Raw genomic sequence first — 23,632 nt, forward strand, 5'->3', positions numbered from 1 at the left:
AATGAGGGACAACAAGAATTCTAGTACTGAAAATGAGGGATTAAAACTGTAGTTTGCCTAAAAGAATAAATGAGCCATTGATGAGCAATGTGTGAAAAGTTTATCAACAATGATTTCGCTTGTTTACAATCAAAATTGAAAGAATCAGCTTCGGCATCTAGAAGAAATATGCCTAATATGCAAGCCATAAAAAACAAGTAACAAAAGAGGGCTAAGTGATGCCTAAAAAAAGGTTCATTCAATCATTCAATCATCAAACTCCTAAGCTGGAAAGCGAAAAGATCAAAGCTCCAACTGCTACTGAAACCAGTATAGGGATTTTGAACAAAGCATTGGCACCATTGCACTGATCATTTGCACCACTAAAGCATCCAGGCCTGCTTATCTTGGCCACACCTCCCTCCAAGACAAAGCTGCTGTTTGATGTGCCATTGCTAAAGAGCACACACCAGAAGTAGGGAGAACCACCATCTGAACCACTTACAGCAGCACCAACCTCTGTGTGATTTTTACTGTACAGTATCTCCAAGCTCTTACTGTTTTTCATTAGAATCCCAGAGAATGCTTCATCAGGCTTCACATACTTGGTCTCACACCCCAGTAAACGGCCAGTAATTGGTCCAAGAGTCTTAACCTCCACCCCACAGTTTGGTGCAAATGTCTCAGCAAATTCTCCCTCAGCAGGTTTCTTAGCATTTGGCCCTCCAACTTCATCGCAATCACCTTGGTATGCTTTTACGTATTGCAAAGCTACACATGCCAAGCCTGGGTTGCTGTAAAGTGTGGACGATTTATGTGCCGTCCGATTGCTATTTAATGCAGCCACTAACTGATCAGCAGGATTGTCAGTAACTTTATCTGCATTTCCATTAAGAAATTAACAACTTAGCCAGGATGAGCTTCGTTACTTAATTCATTAGACGACAGCAAACAGCTATGTGCTTAAATTTTTTATTTTTTTTTTATAATGAAGGATGGTCTTGTTGGCACAAAATCACCAGCAAAAGCACAAAGGCAACTTTTGAACTATTCACTGCATTTCAACATGTCAAATTGCTGGATTCATGTTGCAATCTAAAGAGATAATGAAGAAATCAATTGCAACGCTGAGTCCGAGGACAGAAAGCCAAAAACTAGCATTGCTGGCAATGAGTGCTCTATCACAAGTTTCTCCAAACATTATCATCCTTCAACCGAGATGCCATTATCTTGTTTTGTAACGTATGAAGAATTAAATACAAGACATAAACAATCAAACGTAGTGCTGGATCTAATTAGAAGTCAGTTGACATACTTGATTCCCAGAATTAATATCACTAGTTTACTCCTTCCACCACCACCTCTCCACTGAGACGATGTACCTTTGGGCTTTGATTGCATGGACATATTCAAGATGTGCTCCATCGTTGATAATTACAAGAACATTTTCGGCAAAACACCCAAATTTGAGCAAGCAAGAACTGAAGAACATTTTCTAGTTCTAAAAGAGGGAAAAGCATAGGGAGAGAGATTAAGATCTCTTCTAAAGTCTTGCAGTATACAGCTTAACATTATCCCCGCCTGATACTATGGAAGTCAACCTAGAAGTCCGGTGAACTCAAAAAATGTGAAGACTACAATTTTCGTTTGGCTAGTAACACTGAACTTTGAAAATAAGAAGATGAAAGCTGTAAAAGATCTCCAAATAGTTGATAAGATCTAACTCTTCAATGAGATCCAAAAACAAAAAAAGGGAAGTTCACAAATGCGCCAATCAGTTGCCAATTCTCATTGAAAGTTGCAAAAAAAGAGATTGCAAAACATTAAGCTTAAGTACCATTTAATCCAACTACAATTTCGGACCACAGTCAAGATTTATCTAACTACTTTATCAACTGCCTTTGAACCAAACCTGAAAAGGCAGATCCAACAAACAAATAAACTAGGCAGGTCCACATACATTTAATTGTATACAGTCATAAATGTAAAGTTTCCAACTTTCAAATCCATTATTTAGCACATTGCAGAGATGCAGAGCACAAATTACTAAAAATCAAAGCTTTCTTGGAGGCAAGGAAATCAGCAAGAAATAAGCAGTAAGGAGTAAGATAAAGAAGCAGATTTACTCTGAAGAGTAGCAGCTTCAGCTGAAATGAAGAAAATGCAGCAGCCCAGCAACAGCCACGTTTGAGTTGCCATCTATCAGAAGAAGAATCAAGAATCCAGTCTGTTTCTTGATCAAAACTTGGAAGAAAGAGTGGAGTTGGTTCTCAGTTTATATGTCAGACTGGATCTAACGATTCCATCGAGAAGTCGGTACGCTTTCATTTCAACCGACAATTCACGGATATGAAAAGACGGTATCGCCCAAGAGAATGATTTGAAACTTCGGGATAATTTCAGAAAACCTCCCCTGAGGTTTCTAACAATGTCAATGAGCTCCCCTAACGTTTTAGAAATTATGCTTAGATCCCTTATTCATTTAAAATGATAATACTATCCTTAACATTTTAATAAAACTCTCCTATTGGGTATGCTTATATAAAATGGGTTTTATAACTCAGAATGAAATTGCTCAAAACTACTACCAAACTATAATATTTTCACCAATCTTAAAATCTACAAACTCTAAAAGAATTATGGCGATACTTTCTTCTCCGACCTTAAAAGAATATATATCCACAATAAAGTACCATAAAAAGTATTCTATCATAGTGATAGAACTATTATTGTTACTTATCAAACAATAAATGAGTATTAGAAACTTGACACTCTTCCCTTGCATTTGTGTTAGAAAATTGACACTTTTCCCTTACATTCGTGTTAAATTATTTTACAATGGTTTGGTATAAGTAATTTAAACTTTATAAACTAAGGGCATTTTAGGATTTTTATTTAAATTTTTTAGCAAATCTAAGGTTTGGTTACCAAGAGTGCCATCTCAACGGAGGTAAGCGTAATATTTAAAGTCTCAAAAAAAAATTTATGATTTGTTTGATAACATAAAAAAGTGCTGAAACTTAGCCTTTTCAGACATTCAGAAGTTATTGATGTTTGATAAAGAAAAATTCATATGCTGAATTTGTTAAGACGTGCTGAATTTGTATGTATTTTTTTCAACACAATAATCGTAATTGAATGCTAATTTTGATTAAAATCAACAAATTTTCTTCAACCATCTTATTTTATCTACCAAATCTACCCTTGTTGATTAACTATGTTCAAAATCATTATCTTATTAAATAACCTGATATTCTCTATCTAACGGCTTTATACTTCTTTTTTCTTCCTATTTAATGATTTTTATAGCTTCTTCATACTCCTCACATTTTTTTACTTTATCATATTGCTTTTCATCATTCTACTCATTCATAATTTTCATTTTTTTCCTCTCAATTTTTTTATGTATTGCTATTGTACTCATCGATTTCAAATTTGTTTTTTCCATAATATATTTCATCTTTGTCATTTACATACCTAACAATTTAAGCTAATTAAATCATAAGTTCTATTTCTTTTTTGGATGAAAATGCGGGGCAAAATTGTACAATTCAACTTATTAAGCATTTAGTTATAGATATTTATCAAATAGTATAAATAGGTTCAGCATTAAGATTCAGTTATTCATATATTTATTTTTAGTACTTAAAATTCAGCAAATTAACTGTTTCAATATTCAGATTCCGTTTTATTGAGTAGAACTTGAGTGAAATTGTCATAAAACCTAGGGAAGGTTTCTAAAACTATCCCTTGAAACTTTCGGTGGTTGCTTTATTTCTGAGGGTAACCACGGAACTTCAGATAAATACTGCCAGCAAATTCCAGGGGGCTTATAGAAACGGCCAAAATGAAAATGAAAGTGAAAGAGTCACGTTTATATCAAAGGCGTGCTCTATGGAAAAGTAAATAATGGGAAGGCGTTGTTGGGATGTCGTTTTCAGCAGCCTATTCACTTGTCTCAGGTGGGGATTGAAAAATGCAAATAGGCGATTTTAACTATGAAATCCTAGTCGATTGATTTGATATTTATTAAGCAAATTACAGGGGATGATATTTAATTTTGCACAAATATTATTTATACAGGGTATATATATCGGAAACTATGGTAGCAAAAATTAGATTTTCAAGTAATAGACCCATGATTTTAGTTTAAGGGGTGAATCATCAATGATGTAATAATAAAAAATCTGATAGCAAATAAAGCATACTAAATATAAAATAAAAGTTCAATAGACTATAATTAAAAATAAGAAAAATTTTTAAAAATAAAAAATTGTGAAAATTTGACTCTGTACCATTCTATTTACTCTCAATATGATACACTCAATATAATAATTTTGATTTCCTATGTAATATGTACCGTGTTACCTTAGTTGCAATTTCAAAATTATACTAATCAAACAAGCTATGAATTAGTTTGTTACAAGAATTTTGGTTTAAAAATTAGTATTTTCATAATTATTATATATAAATAGTACTAATCATATGGTAATGTAGATAATAAATATACACTTTTATAAGGAAATTAATTGTTATTTTGGTATAAAACACTTTATCAAAAGAAATAAAACAAAGTAACAAAAAGAACTAGTGATAATTATGTCTAGAGGAGGGCAAAGTAAAATAATTTTAATTGACAACTAAAATTATAAACATAATTTTAAAACTTTTAAAACTTTTGGAGAGGCGGCTGCTCTTGCTCGTTATTCCCCATATCCATCTCTAAGTATAATACTTATTACAATCTCATAATGGAAACAACAAACTATTTCAATGCAATATGCTTGACTTATATATATATATATATATGCTTGATTATCACACTAATCATTTAATCATTGTTAAAATGCCTGATGCCATATCATAAGCTGCATTTGGCTTTATGTTCAACTAGTTGTATGGGTGATTTTGTTCCTTTACTTTAGAATCATAGAGGTTACTTTGTTCTATGTACATGCAAAGACTAACATCCCGTTTTGACGGCCTTGTTTGGCCAGCCATTTTTCGTCGGAAAATTACGTCGTTTTCCTTAATTATATTTCCCTATTACATTTTTTCCTCACATACATCAAATCGCTACAGTAATTTTTCTACAAAAAATCCTAGAAAATGCAATCCAAACACAACCCAGTTTTGTAGAAAATCTACTATAAAAAGGTAATTGAAAAATGTGTTCGAAAAATGAGTTCACGAAAAACGTAAAAATTTTTCTGCAAAAAATCACAATCCAAACAATTAGTTGGGACAATAGTAAAGAAAGAGAGTAAAACGGCAATTGCGCAAAAGGAAATCGCAAAATAGAAATGGGGTTAAATGTTACTCGCACCACTAAACCAGTCCCAAAATAGAAATACCGGACTATTTTGAATTTTGGAAATTTCTATTACAGAAACAAATTAAAAGTGACATAAAAGAACAAACAAAAAAGTCGGTCTAAAACCTGTAAAAAGAAAAGAAAAAAAAAATAAAGAATTGGATAAGAGAGAACACTAAGCTTGGGGTCTGAAAATGGCGATATTAAACACTAACGCGGACGTTAGCATGGGACGCTTGAGCTCCCTGATTTCTCCAGCAATCTTGACTTTGAATCAAAGAAAAAAGCATACTTCAGAGGTGGGGTGCGCACTTTTCATGCAAGAGAGGCGGCAGAGCAGACGAGGGTTGGTTTCTGCAGCTCTAGCCTTGCTCAACTGCCTCTCCCTACCTAAAGGTACGCCTGCCTTGCTAACTCGCGCATTCTTGGAGGAGAAAATTAACAAAATTGAATCTTCGGCAGTGAAATGCTAAAAGAACAGTAATCTCGACATGGGTTTTTAGTGGACTGATTTTTGGACCAAAAAAAGTGTTGATCAAATTGATGAATTTTCCTGTTGCAGATGCTATGGGGGGTGGCATTTTCGACAAATACTTAAAAAGGTATATAATTAAAGAGTTTGTCTTCTTTTTTTTTCAAAGCTGTTTCTATTAAAATCCTTTCGTCGTGCAATCATTGTTAGTGGATTATGCTTGAATAATGCAAATGCAGCTAGTGTAGTTTTTATCTGGTTTAACAAGTATAAACTCTAGAGGCAATCACAGACAGGCATTGTACACAGTCGTGAATGCATTGTCTAACTTTGTCATCAGGATGTATGCAGTAGTCCAAAGTTTACAGGAAGACGTGTGAACATTTAATCTGAACCGTGGAATTTGAACTTCAATTGTATTTGCCAATTGTCTAGTCAACCCTTAAACGTAATTATGGAGGCCCCAGATCCCAATATTAGTTTTGATTAGTTAGATGGTGGAACTTTTTATTGAGTAGTATATTCAAGCACCAAAAAGAAAGATACTTTCTTACAATTTTGTACAAAAGCTAATCTCCACAAGTTTATATGGCAATTTGGCAAATGGCTTGCCGCCTTTAGCTGGGGAAGAGTATAATTTGTGTAGGTACTTGAGTCTAACGTGACCTCAGTAAAGGACAGGCTCTTGGTCTCCAGTAGAAAGAAAGTTCCCCCATACCTATGTTTGATTAGAACTTCTACACAGATGTTTGACACTTTCTGAAGCATTTGCATGCATTTTAAGGACAAAGTAATAGTATTACTCTGGATCTCTGCCACAGTCCTGTTAAATGACTTCTACAAATTCTTAAACTCTTTACACTCTCGCTATTTTAAACTATTCTTGTTAAATTTCTTAACAGGAAAAAACTTGATCCACTGGAGTCTTATGTACCAGCAGTTATATTGACTGAGTTGCAGATTAAAGACTTGGGTAATGCTGCCCTTCAAAGTTGCCTTTTACAGTGTTAGTGATAGTTCAATTTTGTCTTACACTTTCACATGCATATATGCTAGTTTCTTATGGGGTGCACCCGCATGTGTGTGTCTGTATACACTTCATCAGTAGGTGCGTGCATGTGTAGTACATTATCTGGAATTGATTACGTAGACATGTACAAATACACATACATATACCTAATATCTACTTTCTGATGCTGATTTTTTTCGGATTTAAGCTCATATGCAACAATTCGATATCCTCTCAAGTTGTCAGTTGATATACAATGGAATTTCTTGTGTGATATTTGCTTGACTTATATGCAGGAAAATCTTTGGATTTTGATCAACCTAGGTTTGATGACTGTCGGATTTTACTCCGTTCTGGCCCTGCAGCATCTCTACGTATTAATATTCGAGCTGTAAGACAAGGTTTCACTGAGTTAAATTCATGAGATGCAACATCTGATTTATTTGCAGATATGAATGTTTAGAACTTTCTTGCTTAGTGTAAAGAGTGCAAATTGACCCCTTTTATTTGGTGGAGCTAGATCTCTCTGAATTTCCGTTTCTTGTCCGTGATAACTATTATCACAACTTTGGCTAATTCATCTGGAGGATCAGCATGAGCATTACAATCAAACTAGGTGAGAGAGAGAGAGAGAGATTTCCATGTGTAGGTGGAGAAGAATTACATAAATCTTAAGTGATAACCTCCTGTAAGGCTAATGCATTGGTAACCTTCCCCATAAACTTTTTCTGTCAATCTAAAATAGATGGTTACGATGAAACCCTTGTTTTCATAGTTACATAAATTGGCAGTCGGCCGCCATAATTGCAAAAGCAGCTTTTTGAGTTCAGATGAAGACGGAAATTGCAAGTGATTCTTCAAATTTTAGGATGTAATTTACATTCTTGGCGTTTCTATGCAAGATTGAATCACATTATTCAGAAGTTTACTGTGCTAATCTTGACCATAAATCATGTCAAGCAATGGCTTTTACAACTACTGAAGCCCCTTATCCAACAATGAATGACCTTCTTTGTAGAGTTTTTACTTTACATTGGTATTTCCAAAAGTAACATTTTGATGATAAAGAACTTTAAATAGTTTGGAAGGTCTGTTGACTGATATGAAACTCAACAAGAAGTTTGTAAGTACTCTGTAAAAGTACCCTTTACAATAAGAAATCTCGAGGAAGATAAGATCAGTTCATCCTTTTCAAAGCCTGAATGGAAGTTCTAATTTCTTGTTGGAGTTACGATGAACAGGCTTTGTCTTTATTCTGTTTGGTGATTGAGAAAAGCGGAAAAAAAGGTGGAACTGCATTTAAGTGAACAGGGTCACATACAAGGTATTAAAAGTTTATCTAAAGACTCAAAGTTCAATTGGTTTAATTATCTTCTGGAGGAGAAAAGGAGACCAAGAAAACAAAACAAAGGAAAAGGAATTGGAATAGGACATTGGTATCTGAAAAAGACTATAGAAGTGAAATACCATTCTAAACCAAATGGACGGTTGGGAAAGAGATTTTGTTAAGCCTAGGTCCTAAAATCTAACCCCTATAGATCTCTTTTGAGCAACTTTTATGTTTGATCTCTTCTGAGCAACTTGTATCTTAAGATGCAAACATTAACTAGTGTACTTCTGCAGACGCTCCTGTGCAATACTTCAAGCTTTTTCTCCTTTCCTTCTACTCGTCTAAAAAAAATATCTATTGTACCGTTGGATGTAAATTGATCGATTTAGCTTCTTTCAATTTTAGGTTGCCCAATATGCAACTGATGATGGCGATAACAAATCTGCTTTCGACAATGTTGATGAATGTCTGAGGTACTACTTTTCATAACTTAAGGGCAATTATAGTACTTGCATGATTTTTTTGGAGGTAGACACAGGCAGCATAAATCTAAGTGGTACTACTTCTTCTGAGCTAAAAGAGAAGCATTGCAATCAGTTAAGGATCCACTTGAGATGCAAAATTGATGACCCTAGGCTGCAGCATGGTATTAGCTCTTAAGCTTGCGTATTTGTATTGAGAACTTTCGAGCAAAATATTCCCATGGAGATGGCTATGCTGTGAAGCATATTTTAGGACCAAGTTTGTGAGGGCCAGCAAATTAGGTGCATATGTTTTTGTAAGTTTAGCATATGCCATTTCCTGTGCTTGTATTTTCTCTTTCTGTTAATTTACTTGATGCTCGCTTCAAGTGTTGTTCAAAGTACAATTTCGATGGAGTTGGACGTCAGAATTTTCCTATCCAAATCTCTTGCTTGCTTTTGTCATTTTCTGATTGCATCATTATTCATTACATTTGTGTTTTGCCATCAATGGTAGCAATCTGCTAGAGTGATTGTTAGACATTTGCAGTAAAAGTGATGAGTTTGATGCTTAAGATACCTAAATTATCCATAATTCTCACTGCCAAGAATGAAAAGGAGCAGCATGATGTGTGCTAATCCTCATGCTCGTGGCTCAGTATGCTTCGACATGTTTTGCATTTGCTTCAAGAGAAGATGCACTTTGAACATATCAGCTTTTCTTACTGTTCGAAGTTTTACTGCTTGAGACATGGCATAACCAGGCTTGATTCTTTTTCACACATAATTTTTCAAGAGCCTTGGAAGAACTTGATTCATTGTTGCTGCACGCATCAAGAAATGATCCAGGGGCCTCAATTCAGTCAATGAAGGGAAAGATTGATACTGCTGTTGATGCATTGGATAGGTAATCATGTTGAGGTTTTGATTCTCTTCATATATGCTAATTTGATGTTTCCATGATTCTGTGCTTCTTTTATTCATATGTTGAGGATAGGAAGAGTAGCTGTTTCTGATATATTTCTTCATTGCAGTCTACTCAAAACTGTTCCTTCCGATGTGCTTGAGAAGGGAAAAGCTATAGCTGATGCATACAGGGATTCTGAAGATGATGCAGCAGCTGAAGCCCTCGACCCAGAATTGAAGCAGTTGGAGTCAATTTTATGAATTTGTGAAATACATGACACCTTTTTGATAATCTATAATCCAGTTACTCCACGTTAAACCTTTTCTCCTACATTTTACCAAATTCCAAGGCTCTGTGTTTGTATAGAGCCTCACTTTGTAAACATAAAAAACCAGACTCTATACAAAAAGCCAGACACATTGACGTTTTGCTGATGTGCACAAATGTACAAAGTGACTATCATATACATACATAAAATCCAATCCCACGGTAGGAGAACGAACCACCCAGACTGATCGACAAGCTTTTTTGCCATATTTTTCTTCTACCAAAGTTTTAATTACAATTTCAATCCTCAGAATGCATATCTGCATCTCAGAGCACAACTGAAACCCATGTTCGCTACGCTCTACCGCACAACTCAGGCCAGCAGAATTCCGGGAACCAGATAAGAGTTCTCGGATTCTAGCATTGCTCATTGAATAATCAATGGGCACGTAACACGTGACAATTCAGTTGTTTCTGGCTAATCTTTACTCAGAAGCAGAAAAATCCCAGCCAAATGCAGTTGTGACAAACTGTAAATTGAATTTGTAAAGGGTGATATATAGAGGATCTTAATGAGAGATGGTGATCTAAGAAGAGTTGATGCCTAATATCAATTTCTTTAGGCAGGAGCGCAAGTCGTATTCCTCTAAATTCAAAGCTTCAGAAGGGCAATTTCTTTTTCACCAGCAAAGAAAAGTGAGAAGGCATCGAAGGATGGGATAAAAAGCTTCCACATAAATGATAAAGATAGTTTATTGCAGCTCTTACACAATGACAGTTGTAGCACAACACACAAACGACTTCCTAACAAAGAGAGCGCATTTACTATACAGATGGATGCAACACAAATGACTAAAATTTGTTGACACCCCAGACACCCTTAGCACAGCAAAGCAACTGCTCAATATGACGCACCTATCTTTTTGACGCTATTTAGGGTACAAGGCTGCTCAATATATGCGCTTTAAGCTTGGGTATGCCGCATGTAACTGTTCCACGCTCATTCGGATCTGCATTGCACATAACATCATTTTTTAAATTAATGATTTTTTTTTCTCACATAATAGACTCTCTTAAATAAGCCAACAGAAGATAAAGCTCCGATACCTTTGGGCAACAACGGACATCAAGCGTCTCCAACATGCTACAACACGACATGACAGCTTCAAGCGCTTCCTCATCAATGTTGCAGGACTGAGAAAGAAAGGACTTAAAAAAATAAGTTCACGGCAACAATATCTAAAGAACATAACGAACTCGTAATTACTGAAACTGCAATCAAAGGCTGCAATTTGCAACCAAACAAGGAGTGCAAAAAGCAAATGCATAGCTAATATACAACTGTGCACCATTCACAGCCTAATTCATTCACTTCATAGCTAACCCCAAACAAAAGGGAAAAGGCAAGGAACTCAAAGCTCAAGTAACCAAGTTAAATAGGAAATAAATGTCACATCAGAACACTTTGCAGTAAGAGATGAAAGTCTTTCTGTTCTTCTAATGAAAAATGGTTTCTATTTTCGCCAATTAAAGATGTAAAGTAGATGAAGAAAGCTATGCATAAAGTGTTGCTGCCCTAATAATAAATACTGGAAGCAGTCGTGTGTTTCCAGTATTTATTATTAGATTTAATCAATCAACAAAATAAAAGAGGAAATCAAGCAATTCTCAAACTCGACACTAAATCAACCTCTTCCCAGTTTTTGAGCAACAAAGTAACTTCTCAACTATTTCAGGCTCAATCAACTTTTACAAACTAAGTATCAAAGCACCACACATATCCAATTATCCCAGATGATAAAAGCTTGTGTAACTGATCAAAAATTCAAAGCATGCAGAGAAATATGCAATTGAGAGGAAGTGAAGATAGATTAAACTTTTGTTGAAACATTGCATGTAAAATTAGACAGCTCATATCTGCTCTCTAACAGGATTTCCAGGGTACAGGTTCCTAAATTGCTAATTGCTTAATCCCATTTCACAGGCCAGCACCAAATAAACATACAACAGAGACTCGAGGTAAAGCATAAAACACATCATTGTCAAGGATGATGTATAAATCAAACTGAAGCTCAATCTTATCTGTTTCAAGCTTCCATATAACTAATCCTACATAGGAATGAAACTCGATTTCCAACAAAAGAGAAGTGAATCATGATTGAAGACAAAGAAACATACCAAAAGAGAGAGGCTGGTCAATCTTGGACAGTCGAGCTTTAAGGTTTCCAAAGAAATGCAGTTGCTAAAAAGTGGAGGAAAACAATGTCATTACCTTGATTGGGATCGAGGATATCAGAATCCAAAAATGACCAAATGGACAGTCAACTACATAATTATGTACCTCAAATTGAGAATGCGTAAATTGCAACAAGCAACATCTATTTCCTTCAAATTGGTTGACAGTGAAAGGTTCAATGACGACAAATAGTGACACTGTGCTGTAGGAGGAATGGCAACCTTCTTAATATTTGGACAGCCTACACAGTCAAGGTACTGCAGCAAACGATGGGGTTGTTTATTTTCATCTGACAATCCATCAGGTCTAGGCTGCTCAAGAATCTCGTTACCACCAAAACCCCAATCCAAATCATGCATATTAACACATCCACTTAAGTTAACATGTGTTAGATGTGTGCAACAGGCAAGCAACTCCTCAATAGCCAACCAAGAGAGGGTCCCATATGACAAATCCAACTCATACAAGGCTGGAAGGGCACGAGCAACTTCATTATATAGAGGCTTCAATGAAGAGTCTGCGAGATACTTGCAAGCTTGCAATTTTAAGACCTAGATATTAAAGCATACCAGATTTTAGTAGAAAATCCAATCTACAAACTCCTATAAGGAATACTGAACCGTGTAAAAGAAAGGAAGGTGGGGAAAATACAAATATGGAAAAACTTAAGGGAAATTATAGCAATCTCTATGTCCAATTTGCTCCAGCAAAGGTCAACAAAATGTAGACATTATAAAGTTGTGAGATCATCCGAAAGTAAAAAAGGTAAGAGATGCCTAAGCAACTTCCACAAGTAAAAGAATCAAACCCAAAAAATTCAAATATACGAGGCACTCTTATCATTTGGTAGATCTAAGTCCATGGCCAATTTCAGGTTCACCTGGAGCTTTGGCAGCAACCATAAAGAGTTGCTGCAATGTACATGCACTCATTTCAAGGGGATGCAACACTTCTCAGTTTGGGCCTCTTATTTATCCAATATACCATGTTCGTATAGTGCACAATGTTCTATGTTCAATATTCCAACACCAATGGTTGTACACATGAGATAAGATATTATAATACCTTCAAATGTGAACAGGACTCGAATACAGGCAGCAGATTATCCAAGAAAGTGTAGGATAAGTCTAGGCATGTCAAATTTGGAAGCAAATGCAGAGATAAAAGTCCATCCAAGCCAACAGATGTGCATGACATTAGCACTAATGATTCAATCAGAGGGCATGAAGCAGTGGTGGCAGACAAGCAATCATCCTTCAGTTGGCTGCATGCACAGAAAAGCACAATGGCTCACATATCAGCCACAAAATCCAGAAACAGTTAAACATCACAGTAATAGTAAGGGAGAAATATCAGACTATGCATCAAATATCACAAGAAAATTTGATGACCAAAAGAATTAAGAATTTGTGACGTTGCCTGCAAAAGGAAGCATCCAAAGAAGTCAGTAATGGACACTTAATGGATGCTTCAGATAATACTCCACAACCCTTCAATTCAAGCAATGCCATTTGTGGTGCTTCAACATTAAGCACATTTAATTTGGGACATATTCCTAAATTGAGGGACCTGAGACCAACCTGCAACATGAACACACATAAAAACAAGTAATGGTAGTTTAGTACTAGATCCAATCAGAAAGTCTAGCAAAAGAATAAGTTAAAGCAATGCAAAAAGTCAGTATGCGAAAGGATTATCTGATTAAGAGATATAACAGTGGAAGAGCATAAGCAAACTGGCATGGATGTTCAGGGAAGAGAGAGAGTCAAATTATCTTGAGATGACTGAGACATGGTTTGTCAAAAGTGGTTATTCAAGTATCTCAGAACAGGCACTAAAACAGACATAGAAGATCAAAATCATGACACCTACACAGAGAGAGAATAAAGAAGCAAACAGCAAAAGGAACACAAGCCAGGAATATATTCTCTTACAGGGCAAAATGATGCTTTTTCAAGATGATCACATCCATCCAATGATACTTGCTCGAGATGAGGACATTTGAGTTCAAGAGAAGTAATAGCACGACAACCGGCCAGAGAGAGAGTAACCAAAGAAGAACTGCAGAAGCCCACTTTTGTCAAGCTCTGAAAGTGAGAAACAGACAAATCAGACATTAGAACCACAATCTAATCACTAAATCAAATTGCGACACATCTACAAGGATACACACAAGGACAATAATAAAGAGCTAGGAAAAGCATCCCTGACGACAATGACAAATTTTAGTTGACGGTAATGATGAAAACAGGGAATTGATGCAGCATTCACATGTACAGCACAAACTAAGCGAATGGATCAGGCCAAGCAAACAATGGAATGATGTTTTGGTAGGCATCTCTTCCAAGTCCATAGAAAACAAAACAGAATTAGCAATATAGGAAAACAGAAATGCCAAAAAGTAAGGAGTTACGTTTTAACAATTAAATTTTGGGACAACAGGCCATACAGAAGCCAATATGCAGCTGTCACAAAATTCTTTTGATAAAAATGATTAAAATGAACATGCCAAAGCATATTACTTCATCATGCAAATTCAAACTGTTAGAAGTGAAGGGCTACAAATACAGAAGTGTCTGCTTAAAAATGGAATGGAATTCTGCAGGAATTCATCCGCTTCAATTACTATCCTTTTTTTATGCTGTGTGTGCATGTGAATTCAGCAGGGGTAGGAAACTGGCACTAGCAGGCACTCAAAACAATTTTGAAATTTGCAACTAGGTTAAGGGTCACAAGTACAAGAGTGTCTGCGTAAAGATGGATTTGAGTTCTGCAGTATTTCTTCCCCTTCAGTTACGATCCTCTTTCTTTTGGTGACAATTCGCCAGGGGCAGGAAACTTTCAGGCATTAGAACTTTTTGGAAATGAACAACTATGTCAAAAAAGGCTTCCAAATAGTCATGAGCCCTCACAAGGCAGGGTAAATGCAGCCAAAAATTTGCACACAATAAGGCTGCTCCCATGTATAGATTAATAACCTCCAAAGACAAATACATAGCACAAAAGACTTGAAACTTTTAAAATAGCAGGCAATTTAATTTTTAACAAATAAAATAATAGAAGATTTTACCACTGCTAGAAATCTAAATCATAGACAAGACCAAGATACAAGTTTTAGCTTCCAATTTAACATATATCCACGTACAACCACAAATAATGTACCAATATCAGCATAGACAAATATTAAATTGTAGACAAGACCAAAATGCAAGTGTTAGCTTCCAATAAAATATCAATACCCATATATAACTACATACTGTGTGCCAATAGCAACTTAGGTAACCAATTTGATCCATTCTAACATACAATTCTACAAACATTCGAAAATTTATTCAAACTGCAACCGGTTAGAATTTTTTGAGACATGCTATCAGGTGATGAAAATCCCACCAACAGAAAAAACAAAATTGTGAATGTAAAGTAGGCAAATTCAGCAGAAGTTCAATTGTCACACACCTCGCAGTTATCAAGAATCAAAGACTTCAGCAAAGGACAGCCACCACCGTCACTAAAAACGTCGCAAATGGAATTTGTAAGAGATTCACATTCTGTAAGGTCAACTTCTTGCAAGCTCTGGCATTGCAATGCTAATGAGGTCAAGCTTTCTTGCTTTTGCAAAACTAATTTCTGCAGAGTGTCGTATAGGACCAAAAAGATTACTCATTGAACAAGTTCACCAGCATGTCAATTCATTAAAAAAATGTTAAAAGTTATGGAAGCCATACTTTAAGAGTATTTGATGTGATGTTGATTCTTTGAAGAGAGGGACAATTAGAAACCGTAATCAATGAGAGCATACTGCTTCGCAGGTTCAAATCAATAAATCTGCAAAAGTATTAACAAAAATTAACATATCCACAAGAATAAAAATCTAAGACCGTGCTTGAACCTCATCATACTTGCGACAATGTACTAGGCTTATGTTCTTCAAGCGAGGAAGATCCAAGGATACGGATGTAAGTAGACTGCAATTATCAAGTTGGAGCACCTACAATGACAAAAACTTAATGTTCAGCAATGTAAGAGTTAAAAAAGCATTAACAGCAATCTTATATGCAGGAAATACACAGGGCAATAACTAGTTCACACCTCTAACATATAGCTATGAGCTATGGCGGCCATTGAAGCTGAAGTAATCCCCTCACAGCTATGAAGCTTAAGAATTGTCAACATCGGCAGTCTTACAGACTTGAAAGTAAAGAAAGAAAATGTCAGCAAGTATTCACAGACTTGAAAGTAAAGAAATAACGCGTTTTCAGCAAGTGTTTAAACAAGAGTCTGGCTACTCAAACACAAACTTAGAGCAAACTGACCTCAAGAGAGATGTTTGGGCAGTATGATGCATTAAGAATGTGGAGATTTTCACAAGTCAAAGCTATTTCACGCAGCGTATCATCACTAACACATGAACAATTTGACATATCCAAGGATTCCAAAAGAGGGCAGGAAGTGGCAGCAGATCGAATTGCTGCATCTGAAAGCTTGTGACACGAAGCTATATTGAGCTCACGCAGAAGGGGGCAATTAAGCACAGCATGAGGCATGCTACTACGTTGCAGTGACAACTTCTGAAGTTGCGGGCACCTGGCAGGCAAAACACTTCAGCACAAATTCCAGAAGCAGGGTTTACTTATTTAGGATAACAATTTTAACATTACCTGATAGCAACACGGAGAACACGACACTTGACAATCTCAAGGGTATGCAAGTGGTCATGGTAAATTGGGATCTCCTGAATACCATTTCCAAGAGCAGTATCACTGATAGCCAAAGTTTTTAACATATGGCACTCAGGCAGAGCTTGGAAGAAATTCTCTGCTATTTGGCCTTTGCCCAGGGTCAACTTCTCAAGATTTCTGGGAGCACAAAGATGTAGAGCAGAAGCCATGTAAAAGCTACCTCAGAATTGCCCCACACTATAAAAAGAAATCCATTTACCTTAATGAAGAAACTGCTCTCATCACAAGCAAGTGAATGGAAGGGGTTCCATAAATATTTACATCAGTAGCATTTGGATACCGCTGACACATGTCCTCAACTGCAAATACACAGATAATAAACTTCAACGTTTCTTTATCTTAAGGATATAATGCAGGAAAATAAGCAGCAGCTATTGGTGATAATGCGCCAGGGGTGATATAGCTATTTTGCAAACAGGATGTAAATCTGGCATCCAGGAATCCTAAACTATGAAAAATATGGTAACTCATTTTAGTTTCACAGTGGCTTTGACTCATAATCTGCTAAATCAACAGAAACTGTAGAAGCAATATGGGTGATACTCAGCAATTGCCGCCTCCAAAATTTTCACCACCAATATCTGTAAAACATTCCAGAAAAAAAATCTGAAGCTAATATTATACCAGCAAGCACATGGTCCAAGTATATTACTAGCCTCCAATAACAACATCCTCCCCGCACCTCCACTTTCATGCAACAGTAAAGTCATTTTTGCTCAATTACTCTCCAGCCTACCTCCCACATAAATATATTTCACAAGTGTAGCCAATTTTCCAACCACCATAATTCAACATTTTTTATCACCTTAATTACAAATTTCAGCACCACCATAACACCATATGTTCTAAATCATAAGGATACTCACATTGAGCAGGGGATATAGGCCTGTTCTCAAAGTTCAAGCGTCGCCAGAAGTCTTCATGAGAACTTGCTGCCCTCCACTGCCTACAGACCCTTGAAGCTCGGCAAAGATTAATGTCATCCAAGAAAGAGAAAACCTGTATTTAGAAAAACATGATGAAAGTTACCACATACTAGAACAACTAAGATGAACCAATTTACATCTTTACTATTTTGCTAGATAGAAGGTAAGTTTAATGAGGCATATACCATATGCAATAAATCATCAGTAAGATCCATCCTAGCTTCTAAATCTTCGGCTTTTGAGGTACTGCTATCATTTCCTTCATCATCAATGGTGCCACCAGAATCAGGCTTATAATCAACACTGCCATCCTTGCACATGAGAGGAAGATAAGACACCTCATTGTCGAAATGTGTACCCCAGTCCCTGCAAAAATTCCCAAACCATCAGATCAAACTAGCAGGTGAAGTTTAGACAACAACTTTCAGTCTAGTTCAAGCTTTTATTTGACCTTCATAGTCAGAGTCGAAAAGTTTTGCTAATCCATGCACCACAAAAGCAACAAAAAGCGAAATAAGTTCTAAACTCAGAATGCTAAGAGGCTTCTAAAGTTGACTATAAGCCAAGATACCAAAACACTAAATACTAAGACCAAAAACCAGTATCCCTTTTAATAAAGGTAATTTCCAGAAAACAAAACATAGAATATAATCACTTTACTACCACAATACGTATAAACAAAGACTCTAAAAGTTGCCTATCCCAAATTCCAGACCAGATCTTTATCGTCCAAGGCATCCCAGATCTAAGCTTGGGCTATTGAAACATCACTCCCAGCCTGTATATGATTAAGTTGACAGCTCCAACTTGTCTCTATAATCAAGTACATAGTAATGAAGCACATGATGAACTTCAGCGTCCAACATGAAATTCTGGTAGGTATCGAGGTAAGAATACTGAAAAGCCATGTTCTTCGAACTTAATGATCCAAAAACCTCAATTTCCATATCATGACAGACGACAGCAAAGATAAAAGAATTTATCTTGATGAAACACTTGTAAAAACGACTTCACCTTCTATCTAATTCCAAAACATATATGTTAATGTGTCCTTCGATCAAGTTCCTTGGGCAATGATCAAACGCAAAGGGATGAACTAGGCATATTTGATACCCCAAATCAATCACTCTTAGCACAAAATGGTATCACGGTGTGTTTCAGCTATATCCAAACTGGAAATCAGTTCCCACAGTGGTAACCAAAGTCTGAAAATACACAAGCATTTGTAAATCCAGAAGAAATTCCAGTTTTAATAACTTAATACAACCTATTAAAGTTCCAAAATTTTGAATTCTATTGGACAAATAAATGATCCTACGACTTTAGTCCATCGAAGTACTAAATTCCAATCTTTGAGGTGAAAATCAGTAACGAATTGACCCATTAACTGGTGTACATAATTCGGGGGGAAAAAAGAACATAGAGAGAGAGGGGGGGGGGGGGGGGGGGGGGGGGGGGGGGGGAGAGAGAGAGAGAGATGGAAATAAGTTCTCTTAGAATCGCAAACACATGAAAAACGCATACACAAGACCGGCCTAAAAGAAATCAAAGCAAGACAGATAATGAGCGAGCCGCAGCTTACAAAGAAAAAGATTGAACTTTTGGCCGCTTATTATGAGAATCGCGGTCACAATTCTCCCTATCCAATGCAGCAGAAAACAATGCCGATGACGAAGAAGGCTCATCACTGAGCCCCAATTGTAAATTTACCTCCTTTATGCCCTTTTTACAACTATCCTTCTCCAATTGATCAAAATGCCGCCAATTCACGACTTCAAAGAAGCCCTCATTTTCCAAATCCCCATTCCCCCCATCACTCAACCCCCCTCCACCGTCCCCATTGGCACCGCCAGCAACGACACCAGCACCAGTACCACCCCAGGAATGAAGCCCTAATCCAAAACCCTCAGATTCATCATTCTCCATATCATCATTACCACCACCACCACCAGCAGCAGCAGCAGAAGGAGCAGCTTCACCGCCACCGTCAATCACATTTCCCAAAATGCCCTCACTCATCTCTTTAGTACTACTGGTACAATCTTCTTCCTTTTCTCCAAAACATGTAAAACACCAAATCCTCATACACGCACTCACATACCACGATTTTAACCTTCGCGACTCTCCAAACCCTAGCTCACGATCTGCCAAATTCCCCCCTGAACAAATCCAAAAGGCCCTAATTTTTTCCACAGAATCAAAGAATGGAGCCCCAGATACCCAACAACAATTATTAGCCTTGCCGATATGTATGCATGCAATCTAAACGGAACCGAAATGAAAAATCCCTAGATGAATAGACACAAAGAATACATATATATACATGTACAGGTCGAGAGAGAGAGAGAAAAAGCAAAAAAGAGGAGAGATCTGATCGGATCTTTGGAGGAGAGATTGGGGGTAATGGAGAGAAAATTGATGGATATTCAAACTTTTTTCATCTCATTTTTTTTCTTGATTTTTGGGGATTTTCAGTGACTGAGCTTCCTTCTCTTAATTCTCTCTCCAGTACCAAAACTAGCTAAGTTAATTTGCAATTTGTTGGATTTGCCGTCAGTTGCTGGGTGAAGTGAAGAGAAAGTGCCTTATATACTAACGAGGAGAGATTTTGTCGGGGAAGTTTTGAGGAAATTTTCGAGGGATAATTTCAGAAACCTCCCCTGAGGTTTTCGACAATTTCACTTGGCTCCGTTAAAGTTTACATAATTATAAAGACCGCCTTTAGTGTGATAAAAAGACAACAATGTCTTTTATTAATTGTCTAACTCATTAAAAAACTTTATCAAAATATTAAAACTTTCTTATCTATTATCAACTAATAATTTAAACTACAGTTTTTTTCATTTAACTCTCTATGTTCTTCCTCTTACATCTATTTTCCTTTCAAAGTCATTTTTTTATTATTATCAACCAAATGCGTTCTTTACCACTAATAAAATCATTGTATACACACTAAACCACCAATACTTACATATTTTGATATCTAGTCCTAATTTTTTATTTTTCATTATTATTAACTAGTTTTCTTGAGCCCTTATTGTTTTCAATTATGGATAGGCATTAGCAAATTGAAATTTTCAAATGACAAATTGAGTGCTAATTTCATTACCAAATTAGATGAAGATGAAGGTAGTAACAATGATAAAGAATAAAAATTATGGATAGGAAGTGGAATAAGAACTAAATATAAGTTATACTGTTATGATTGTAATGAAAAAAATGTGTTCTTAGTATATATTTATAACTGTATTATGTGTTCTATTTTTTATTTACAATTATTGATGTTATTCCTATAAGAGATAATTTGATTGATTTTGAACTATATGCCAATGGAATATATTGGTTATTAATATTGATAGTGATGGTTTTAGATTATTTTGTATTAAAAATATGGCAACCATAAAATTGAAATGTAGGGATATTGATAAATATTGTTATATATTAAATAAAATATAATATTGATATGAAATTGTAAGTAAGTTTTTTGGCATCTAATGTAACATTTATAGTTGATGCAATAGTTTGCATCAGAAACTTTTAAGTAAAAAAGGAACATCAAAATAAAAATAATTTTTTTATAGTGATTTAGATGTTGATGGGTAGGTAATAGTGATAGCAATTAAAGATAAATGAAATAGAGATTGTGAACCATTTTTTTTCTTTACATTTTTGTTGTGAATTATAACTCAAGGGTATTTTAAAAATTTTGAGAAAAAAATATAACCTTTTGGGCCTAAAATGTTACCTAAATAGTGAAAATATAAGAGGTAGGTGTATGTTTTACAACTTAAGGGGAGATTTCTGTAATTATTAAAATCCTCGGGGAGGTATGTGAAATCAACCCAATTTTCGAGTTTGCCAAATTGTTCTTTATTTTTTTAAAAAATAATTTATGTATATTTTTTATTTTGACAAAAAATATTTTATTCGTTGAATGTCAGAATCGGAGGGTAATGCCTGTTGGATTTTAACGAAACAGCCCTGCCCCCGACGTCGTTTTCGGAGTGTGAGTGGAGTTTGACTACAGACTTGCAGAGCGAAGACCATTTATTTTCTTCCTCTCAAAATATTTTTTTTGTGTATAATAAATAATTCTTAAATTCTTCTGTCACTGACTCATGCTGCTGTTGTTTCTTATTGACTTGAACTAGGATCAAAACTTAAATAAGGTATATCTTTGATATCTCCAAATCATTAAGAATTCGTGAGTTTTGATTGCACTTCTTTTTGGGCTTTTGTAAAGAGTTAATAATTATAATAAGTTAGTTTTTATAAAAAAATATAATGTATGTAAAATAAATAATTATTTAAAAATGTGCTGAGAGAACATCCTCGCGCTCTAAAATCACGCAGCTCGCGTTCTGGATTAGGCTGTGCAATCATTTTTTGAATTGACATTAAGATTACGAACAAAAAATTGTAGACGGGATTTATTTGTCAAGATAATTACTCCTAAAGATTGAACAATGAGATTTCCCTTTTATTATTGTTTTCCTTTTAACACATAGAATTATTTGTCAAGGTAACTACAGATCACGTTCCTAATATGATGACAGTGTCTAGACCACGACAACATCAGTCAATATCGTGTAAATATCATTTTGAAAACGTTAATCAATAAGAGGAGATTCTATAATCCTTTTGGGTATTATATACTCGCAGATTAAATTCATCATTGAATGGTAAAATAAGCATTTAGACATTTGGATGGTAATAATTTAAAGTATATTTAAAATACAAATCACCATCATCATTAAAGAATATACATTGAGAAAATGGTTCCCTAAGAGGAAATAGAAATTTTCGATCCATAGTCATACAAACATCTTTCAAAACTCTTATTTGACAACTCATCGCTTTAGCTCAAAAATAAAATTCAACAATAACAATAAAAGTAAAGTAAAGTAAATAAATTGATTCAAGATGACAGCAAGAACGATTAATATTCTGAGCAGTAGTACATCAGGAGGACATAGTAATTATTCAACTGAGCTTATGCTTATGAGCTGTAAAACAATAAGCATTTATTGAACATATTGGGAAGGGATATTTTCCCCGGAAAAAGGAAAAAATAAAGGCTGGGAAGGAATTAAAATGGAAACGATATTAATGTTGCGAAGGCCAATGATGATGGTGCAAAGGCCAACCCAACCTGCAACTGGGCTTGGTATTCGTGTTTGTCAATTCTCGCGTGTGAGCCCAAATGGCCGAACTGATGAGTGATACATTTGCCTTTTTACGCCCTTTTGTCTTCTATGATGATGTCACATTACAGTATGAAATGACAAGTGTGAATATGTATTTGTCATCCCCCCAACAGATACATCAGAGTATTTATTATTGATATATTTATGTCTGTCCTCGTAATTAGTTCGTTTATGAAACTACTCAATTCATATATTTAAAGCACTAAATTCATGTATCCATATTAATATTGGTACGTGTATCTTTGATTTTGTATGGCCTATAAATACGGGGCTTATAGGATGCATTTGTAACCTTTGGAACGTTTGATAAGTGAATAATATATAAATATTTTCATATTTCCTCGTCTCTGCTCTAATCTCTTTACTTTTAGTATTTTATTTTATTAGTTTCACAACGGTATAAGATTTTTACTTTTTTTTTCTTTAAAGGCTAAAAATTAAATATTATTCAACTTGTATAAAAAAAATAAAATTTCAAACTTTTTTTTTATCTCATATATATTATAATATTGTTATGAACAATTTTTTCTATATAATCTCCTATCCAAACACATCCTTAGGCATTCCAATAAGAAAAGGACATTTTAAATCATACAAAAGCAACGGAAAATGGAAAACTTTATCTAAAGCCCCATAAATCATCTTGTTTGGATTGTAATTTTCTATTAAAAAAATTTTCATTTTTTTCATGAGCACATCTCTTAGTCACATTTTTAACTTACATATATCAAATTGTTACAATATATTTTTCGATAAAAAACCTCTAATACTCTCTCCGTCCCATT

General features: G+C 35.3%; 3 protein-coding genes across 3 annotated transcripts; 1 reads left to right on the plus strand and 2 right to left on the minus strand.

Moving 5' to 3' along the window:
- Window positions 1–52: 52 nt before the first annotated feature.
- LOC113704235 (uncharacterized) lies at window positions 53–2,319 on the minus strand. Its single transcript, XM_027226007.2, has 2 exons — window positions 2,106–2,319; window positions 53–858 (listed from the first exon to the last, which is right to left on the minus strand). Exons 1-2 carry the CDS (start codon window positions 2,176–2,178, stop codon window positions 254–256), a joined length of 678 nt encoding a protein of 225 aa, XP_027081808.1. The 5' UTR covers window positions 2,179–2,319; the 3' UTR covers window positions 53–253.
- A 3,114-nt stretch (window positions 2,320–5,433) lies between these two features.
- On the plus strand, window positions 5,434–9,900 carry LOC113703016 (uncharacterized). The gene is made up of 7 exons (XM_027224224.2): window positions 5,434–5,689; window positions 5,856–5,895; window positions 6,668–6,738; window positions 7,071–7,165; window positions 8,510–8,577; window positions 9,362–9,472; window positions 9,600–9,900. Exons 1-7 carry the CDS (start codon window positions 5,488–5,490, stop codon window positions 9,730–9,732), a joined length of 720 nt encoding a protein of 239 aa, XP_027080025.1. The 5' UTR covers window positions 5,434–5,487; the 3' UTR covers window positions 9,733–9,900.
- Window positions 9,901–10,454: 554 nt separating this feature from the next.
- LOC113703649 (F-box/LRR-repeat protein 15) lies at window positions 10,455–20,217 on the minus strand. Its single transcript, XM_027225084.2, has 17 exons — window positions 19,223–20,217; window positions 17,826–18,006; window positions 17,581–17,713; window positions 16,914–17,013; window positions 16,634–16,831; window positions 16,289–16,559; window positions 16,065–16,163; window positions 15,875–15,963; window positions 15,701–15,800; window positions 15,432–15,602; window positions 13,910–14,062; window positions 13,395–13,555; window positions 13,041–13,239; window positions 12,081–12,526; window positions 11,918–11,981; window positions 10,847–10,933; window positions 10,455–10,749 (listed from the first exon to the last, which is right to left on the minus strand). The coding sequence occupies exons 1-17, from the start codon at window positions 19,723–19,725 to the stop codon at window positions 10,690–10,692; spliced, it is 3,015 nt and encodes a 1,004-aa protein (XP_027080885.2). The 5' UTR covers window positions 19,726–20,217; the 3' UTR covers window positions 10,455–10,689.
- Between the last annotated feature and the right edge of the window lie 3,415 nt (window positions 20,218–23,632).

Source organism: Coffea arabica, chromosome 8e (assembly GCF_036785885.1).
Source record: "Coffea arabica cultivar ET-39 chromosome 8e, Coffea Arabica ET-39 HiFi, whole genome shotgun sequence".
Lineage (NCBI taxonomy): Eukaryota > Viridiplantae > Streptophyta > Magnoliopsida > Gentianales > Rubiaceae > Coffea > Coffea arabica.